The sequence below is a fragment of the Bolinopsis microptera genome, chromosome 2 (genome assembly GCF_026151205.1).
Source record: "Bolinopsis microptera isolate Bmic1 chromosome 2, MBARI_Bmic_1.0, whole genome shotgun sequence".
In the NCBI taxonomy this organism is placed as follows: domain Eukaryota; kingdom Metazoa; phylum Ctenophora; class Tentaculata; order Lobata; family Bolinopsidae; genus Bolinopsis; species Bolinopsis microptera.
Window position 1 is genome coordinate 6,640,058 of NC_087073.1, and position 8,103 is coordinate 6,648,160.

Sequence of the window (8,103 nt, forward strand, 5' to 3'; positions counted from 1 at the left end):
TCATTAAAGTAGTGATCAATGATTTCACTGATATCAAAACTTCAAGGTTCAACTGTCTGTACGGAACACTGGGAATCCTGGATAAGCTCCACAAGACAGACAAGCCCTTCGCTGGTAGCGTCCACGAGAAACGTCACTACATCTCCTACAGCCTCACTCCAATCAAGCAGATACACCCCGAACCGGTGAGAGGCGGTGGAAAAGCTGGTAAATCTGGCAAAGCTGAGTGAAGACCTGAATTTGGAATCCTAAGTGGAACTGCGGAATTGAAGATTTTGGAATTTTGAACTATGAACTGTGAACTGTAAACTGTAAACTGTAAACTGTGAACTGTTTGTTTTACATTTTGTGTATACGTTATTCTGTGTTGTGTTTGTACAGACAGCTATTTCGGAAAGAAGAAAATTTTGAGTTTTTTAGGTAAGATTTATTATTAGATTTATTATATTTGTTATGATTAGTGAATTAGAAGCTTCAAACCGAACCCTTTTTGCCAGATATCGAGAGCTCTATTATATCGTTAAACTATGTATAATTACTTATTAGTATGAAGGATACATTATATTATATCGTATAAATATAATAAAGTTTAACAAGATTTTGCTGATCATGCAATTGTAATTCTAGATTTTATTGTGTGCTATAAGCTTTCTGCATAGTTCATGATTACTGTGTACAAAGTAGTTATATAAAGAAGTATAAAAGAATAGATTTAACGTTATCAGTTTTATTGATAAATTGCATGTATGATGTATCATCCATTTTTAATGATTGATTCGCTAGTACAGAAGGTATAAAATAAAGGTTATCCCAGAATAAGCCTCATGTAAATGTACGAAGGGCGAAGGCTGTGGTCAATTATGTAGCAGTGAGGTCAAAGTGATTTTGGATTTAATTTCGGACCACTCTGTATCATATCAGAAATTAGTTGATTGCAGTAATTTAAAATTAGTCTTAAATGAAATTGTTTAATTAGTTACGTCATAGAAAATATAAAACTTGTGTTTTCTAGTATAGGTGAATATTTAATATTTGATTTGTGTCTTTAAATTAAAATAATTGTGCTGCTGATTTTATAAAATGTGATTCTATCTATGTTAATTTCAAAATGTTTTATGTCATCTGATAAAAATTTACATAACTGCGTTTATCACTGCTTATCCGACTTACAGAATCTTTTAAATTAAACTGCAAACACTATATCAAAATATCAAATCTGACACAACGAACTATCATGTCTGGTACTTTAATTTAAGCCATCATAAAAAATCAGTCAAGACCTTGAAAGAAAATTTTCATTACTGAAAGTGTATTTTCAGGTGATATGATCCTAGTTTAGGCATTTTAATGGAATAGAATCTCAAAAGATAGCTCATAGTTGCTTTAAGATCCTCGAAATGTAACTCTGGGTGAACAGTAGATCTAATTAAAATTATGGTATGAAACACAAGCGGTTGCTCTCACCTGTGTCGGACCTCTCTGCTATCAGGTTCAAACTAAACAAGAACAGTATTAGGCGGGCCCCTGTTCTCAGTAAGAATGTAAAAACCACATTTGAAAACAGAGATCATAGCGATGAGGTCGTTAAAAGATCCGAGGAGCTCTCTGCTAAGCCGGTATGTGCTCCTAGAAATGACATTGTGTTCAAAGTTAATTGTGATAATAACGATGTTAGATACAATACATTTGGTATTCAGATGATTGCATCCTCTCTGCATAAAAAACTGTTTTCTCAACCTAGTCCGAAACTCGATGACAAAGTGAAGGGTCAGTGTCATGCCCAGCTCAAGTTGTTTGGACTAAATGAAGGAAAACGACCAGTCACCCGTTCTATTGACATTTCGCTGCCGGATAGTATGTCAAATCTTCCCGAATTTTTCACTGGAATTGCGGAAGATCAGCTCAAACCATACACAGACTTCATTGAGCAGATTGTTGATACTCCAGTTCTCCCCAAACTACCAACTGAGTGGAAGAGATGTCCGGGTTGGACTAAATACGGTAAAGATGGACCTGTTTCCGTCCCCTTTCCACAATGCAGTGGTTTAGTCTTTGATGTTGAAGTTTGCATACAAAATGGAAATAATCTACCCGCATTGGCTGTGGCATTTTCTCCAGAGTTCGTCTATAGTTGGGTCAGTCCTGCTCTTGACAAGCCATGGCTCTACAATCGAGCTCCAAGCACGGATCTGCTGATCCCTCTTGGAAATCAGCCAAAAATTGTCGTAGGACACCATATCATGTATGATCGGGCTCGAATCGCAGAAGAGTATTCTGAACAAAGGTCAACTCTAAGATTTTTAGATACACAAAGTCTTCACGTGTGTGTTTCAGGACTCGAGAATACTCAGAAGGGTCAATGGCTCGCAGCTAACTCACGAAACGAAACACTGGACAAGGACTGGATGAAAGTTGGATCTCCAAATTCTCTGGCTGCAGTCCATAAACTTTATTGTGGCAGTGATCTTGATAAGAGCACACGTGATGTTTTTGTTACGGGAACCCATGCTGATATTCAAGCTCAGTTTCAGAGTCTAACGGCATATTGTGCAAGTGATGTTGTTGCTACTTACAACGTTCTGAAAGAAGTTTGGGGTTTGTATAGGGAGAGGTTTCCTTCTCCAGTCACACTGGCTGGGATGTTTGAGATGGCGTCCTGCTTCATTCCAACTAACAAAAACTGGCACAGATACACCAATGAAGCAGATAATATGTTTTACACCATGCAGAGAGAAATTCAACACGTTTTATCAAACTTAGCAGACGATGCACTGCTGAGGTATCATCTGGATAAGAAGAGAACAGAATCCGACCCTTGGATGTTCAACTGAACTGGTCCACTAAGAAAATCTTCGGTGTGAAAAACAAGAAACTCTCAAAAAAACTGCAGGCCGAGGAAGATTTACAGCGCAATGAGGAACTTGAAAATCCATCGCCCGCCTCCATATCAGACGTGATCAACACCGTGTGTAGTGGAACAGCTGAGAAACCTAAACACTACCTTGGAGCTCCAGAGTGGTACAGAGCACTTTGCCCCAAAGCAAGCACCTATCATGACATCAGCTGGACACGAGGTCCTAGCGAAATATCGCTGTCTACATCAATCGCCCCAATGCTGTTAAAACTAGCTTGTCATGGACACACTCTTTACCGTACTCACCATCATGGATGGGGTTTTCTTGAACCAAAATCAATAGATGAGGCTAGACTTGATCAAAGTCTTGTTAGATCGTTCTTTCCTGATGTAACAATCTTAGATCCAATTCCTGATGAAGTTGGTCTTGTGATCGAAAGAGATGCTATCCGTAACGAAGAATATTCAACAAGACTTGAGAACATCAAGGATCAGATTCCTCTCATCACAAAGATTGATAATCCTCCTTGCATGTTTATTCAACACAATTTCAAAAAGCTGTCACTGAATGCATCTCATGTTGGGAATGTGGGATCCCCGTTAGGTAAAGGCTTTACTGTTAGCATTGAGAGCGGAGTGATATCAAGCTCTGGAGGTTGGGATGCTGAGCAAGTCTTAACCCTCGGGACCGGACTTACTTCTTGGCGGAACACACGGAACAGAATCCGCTCCCAATTTGTCGTGGAGTTACAAGAGTCAGACCTTATCAACAAAGAAGCGATAAGTAAGGCAAGTGAGGAAAAACTGGGTGCAATATTGCCACAAGTTACACCTGCTGGTACCATAACAAGACGAGCCACAGAGACACTCTGGCTAACAGCCAGCAACGTCCGTCCGGACAGAGTAGGGAGTGAGTTTAAGGGGGTAGTTACTCCTTTTCCTGGTTATTGCTTTGTGGGGGCAGATGTGGACAGTCAGGAGCTGTGGATTGCCTCTCTGATTGGAGACAGCACGTTCGGGGAGCACGGTGCTACACCGCTGGGCTGGATGGCACTGCAAGGTCAGAAGTCCGATGGAACCGACATGCACAGCAAGACAGCTGCTGAACTGTCCCAAGGAAGGCCTGGTCTGGTGTCCCGTAACTTGGCAAAAGCCTTCAACTATGCCAGGATTTATGGTTCTGGGAAAGGGCTGGCAAGGAACATGTTGAAAGACTGCTGCCAGGATCTCTCTGAAAACGAAATTTGGCAGAGTATTGACAAGATGTTCGCCAGCACAAAAGGTAACGAGCTGCACCAACTCACTAATCTTGGTAAACGACAGGCTCTTCTACACGGGATGCATGTTGAAGAACTTTCTTCTGCTGATATTACAAATTTGTCAGCAATCACGGGATACAATCGATTTCAACTGAGCAAAGCTCGTACGTCCAGGTACGCAGGAGGGTCAGAGTCGGCTATGTTCAACAAACTAGAGGAGATAGCCAGGTCAGAGCACCCTGCCACACCCTTCCTTAAGTGTAGGATAACCAGAACTCTAGAACCCAGTGTTATCCAGAAATCCTACCAGCTGAACAGTAGAATTAACTGGGTAGTACAGTCCAGTGCGGTAGACTTTCTCCAGCTGCTGCTCGTCACCATGAAATGGTTGATGAGCGAGTACAATATTCCTGGCAGGTTTGCTCTCAGTATTCACGATGAAGTCCGGTTTCACGTTCCTCTTGAATACAAATACGAAGCAGCACTGGCTCTACAGATAGCGAACCTGCTCACTAGATCCTTCTTTTCCGCTCAGCTGGGTATTCATGATCTGCCCAATAATGTGGCGTTCTTCAGTGGTGTAGACATTGATCGTTCTCTGAGGAAGAGTGTGAAGGATGAGTGTGTTACTCCCTCTAATCCTCACGGTTTGTCAGTGTCGTATGGCATCGAACCAGGGGAAGAACTAGATATATTTACTCTTTTGGATAGGGTTAATGTTTTAAAGGCTCGTAAAGAACTGCCTACTTAATTACAGTACTGATGAGCTAAATTATTTGTTATTATCATGAAGATTGAATATTATTTTCTTATATAATCTTATATATTTGCTAACTATTACTCTATTATTTGATTAAATTTGCAATCTCATTTTTATCACATATCTCTATCGTAGATCCTGCTGACATAATATGAAAGTTATTGAATAAATACCTGATAACTTATTTATTGTTTAATCTTTTAATTTTATAAAGATTTTATTTTCATTTTAAAACATTTTATTAGCTTACGTGTTTTCTTGTTACCTACTACATTGACTAGTACAATTGTGTCTTAGTATCTACAAGAAACAATGATAAATACGATTAAAAATATAAATCTGCACTCTTTTACTTATATTACTCCTCATTTTGTCGTACATTCGAAGTAGATTATTAACAAAGCATGATGAGTCTTAGATAATATCACAAATATTTTAACTTTATGACTTCATTAGTATTTTAAGTATCAAAAGGAAATGGAGTTTTCCCGCATAAAGCTGATATGGGACACCAACCTAGCTGGGATACTGATCCTACTCAGCTCTGCTCTGTTTCAAGTGTGGCTCTCATTCTGTGACCAAACCAGGTTATCACTTTATCAATTATACATAAGGTGTGACATCATAATACATTACATTATACTTTATCTGTTATCATAATGTTGTTATGCAATTCCAAGTGGAAGTATACGTATTACATAACATATTATGTCAGTTTTGTATTTATGTATGTAACATAGTGACCATCACATGGTTTGCTTTTCAGTTTTCACACTCATCAGTATTCCTGGATTCTGCTGGAATGACACAGCTAAATTTCAGTGTGACATGGCAGATGATGGACTCATTGAAAGACGCTGCTGAGCAGATCTGGAGAATGATATGGAAGGATTTGTTTAATGAGAACAGCTTCCTGATCCAAACTGTGGGGACCACTATTTGGGGAGTGCTATGTTGGCTGTCACTTAATTCTTTCTTTTTGGTAGTTGACTATACTGGCCGTCCACAGTGGCTGTACAAGTATAAGATTCAAGAGGAAAAGAACAATCCTGTAAGTGGCTAATATCTTCTGAATTAATATTTGAATTTTTAAATGTCGTCATGACCATTGCTGAACTTGATTTATCTATTTATTTATTTTGGCACAATCTTTTAAACCTCTAATTCCAACTGCAGGCAGACAGAAAGAAAGTTCTGGGTACATTTAAAACGGCACTCTACAACATTTCAGTGCTAAACTTTGTGGTTCTGACTGTAATATATTACCCGAACACGAGATGGTTGGGCTCACTCCGATCCACTGGTCTGTTACCCACATTTGGGGAACTTGTTCTTCAGATCTGGGCATTTAAGATCATGGAAGAGTTTGGCAATTACTACGGACATAGGTTAGTGCTTCTATACAATTAATTCCGCTGGGTGTGTCCATTGTCCACTGTGCAGTATCTTTTACTTGTTTTTGCTATATTTATTTCTTCCCTGAACATAAAGAAATATTATATTGTAATGGTATAAATTGTCTATAATACAGATTCTGTCCTTATTGCTCCAGATCATATATTTTCTCCTTATGCAGGATACTACACATGCCTCAGTTCTACAAATACCATAAGAAGCATCACGAATGGACGGCCCCCATGAGTATCGTATCGTCTCACTGTGGAACTGTTGAGCATATCCTTGGAAACATCCTCCCAGTAGCAGCAGGTCCTTACATCTTCAGGTCTCATCTCTTTGTGGGATGGATTTGGTAAGCAGCTAGTATTGTATTATGGCAAGGAACATGGTAGTATGCTTACAAATGCGTCTAGTTCTGGTAATGAAGTAATGACCTTTAGGCTAAATTGTAGCCCTATTTTATAACACCAAAGTGAATTTGTTCCTCATACTCATACTCTTCTTACTTTTTAGGTCACTCTTGGTACTGTTTAACACAACTGTAGAGCACAGCGCGAGCGGATATCACCTTCCTCTCCTCTACAGTGCTGAGGGACACGACTATCATCACAAAACGTTAGAGATCAATAATTGGATTTCATGTATTTTATTCCCTATCAATAATCTGTATTACAATCTATATTACTAATATTGGGTTCGTACTTCGTAGCCTTGAAAACCAGTAACGTTGATTTTACCAGTTACCAGTTATCAGTTACCAGTTACCAGTTACCAGTTACCAGTTACCAGTTACCAGTTATCACCGAAATTACTATTTCCCCAGGTTCACATCTTGGTACGGTACAATGGCATTTCTAGACGTCCTACATGGTACAGATAAACCCTTCAGTGGCACAGTTGATGGGAAGAGACACTTCATATCCTGTACTCTGACACCTGTGAATGAAACTGTTTCTGATAGAGAAGATAGTTGCAAGGTGGAATGACGGGATTGAATCTAATGGTCTATTTTCAAGGAAAAATGTCTCTTAAGACTACACTTTTACACATAAAAGCACAATTTATGTGTTTTTCGAGAAGTTTTTCATATCCATTTTAATTTTAATTTCTTATTGTTCATAATGATAATGACATTAATAATTTTTTAAACATATTATGTATATTGAAGTCTATATGTAATGTACAGACTACAGATATTTATTATTTTAGATATATTTTAATATAAACCTTGATCGCGATTATTGAATAAACATCCTTATATTTTTGAGCAAATTTTATTATAGTTTTAAAAACTTTATTTGATTTCAGTTTTAACTAATTTTATGCATTTAAATCATTTTCACATGGACATTCATAATTTTTGTAAATCTTTAAATGACAATGTTTCTGGTATTGCAGATTGAACCTAGTTTTGTGGTATGACATAACTTTCTTATACTTTTTAGATCTTTACCATATTATATCCAAGTTTACGCTGTAAGTAACTTTAAGTTAACCAATTTATAATAAAACGTGTCGTTATTGATGGATTTATTCATTTTACAATTGGGTTGGTAAATCGGGAACCTGTTGTATATTAGAGCCCAGATCCAATAATTACAATATTATAGCTAATATTAACTAGCTAGTTTATATAGTGTATAATTTTCTCATAATTTTCAGTCATAAGGAACCTATATGATGAAATAAAATTCAGATGTTCAATTTCCCTCCCCCTGAAGACAAATTTGTAACATGTGGACAATCTACAAAGCTTCAGTATTCAGCTTCACGAAGTCTTGGGTTTGGTAGCAATGGAACTTGTGTGTATGAAGGAACATTTGAAGGCGATC

General features: G+C 38.0%; 3 protein-coding genes across 4 annotated transcripts in view; all 3 read left to right on the top strand.

Moving 5' to 3' along the window:
• The window catches only part of LOC134811050 (fatty acid hydroxylase domain-containing protein 2-like), a 52,892-nt gene extending 51,751 nt beyond the window's left edge, over nt 1-1,141 (top strand). For both annotated transcript variants that reach the window (XM_063817757.1, XM_063817758.1), the window contains exon 8: nt 47-1,141. In XM_063817757.1, the coding sequence (XP_063673827.1) occupies nt 47-230 (184 nt within the window). In that variant the 3' untranslated portion in view covers nt 231-1,141. The remainder of the gene's footprint in view (nt 1-46) is intronic.
• A 175-nt stretch (nt 1,142-1,316) lies between these two features.
• LOC134811039 (DNA polymerase subunit gamma-1-like) lies at nt 1,317-5,086 on the top strand. The gene is given in 2 exon segments (XM_063817745.1): nt 1,317-2,822; nt 2,825-5,086. Coding segments are annotated over 2 exon segments (3,423 nt in total). The 5' UTR covers nt 1,317-1,439; the 3' UTR covers nt 4,865-5,086.
• A 252-nt stretch (nt 5,087-5,338) lies between these two features.
• On the top strand, nt 5,339-7,424 carry LOC134810981 (fatty acid hydroxylase domain-containing protein 2-like). The gene is made up of 6 exons (XM_063817678.1): nt 5,339-5,460; nt 5,696-5,924; nt 6,050-6,261; nt 6,450-6,623; nt 6,785-6,886; nt 7,095-7,424. Exons 1-6 carry the CDS (start codon nt 5,351-5,353, stop codon nt 7,255-7,257), a joined length of 990 nt encoding a protein of 329 aa, XP_063673748.1. The 5' UTR covers nt 5,339-5,350; the 3' UTR covers nt 7,258-7,424.
• The last annotated feature ends 679 nt before the right edge of the window (nt 7,425-8,103 follow it).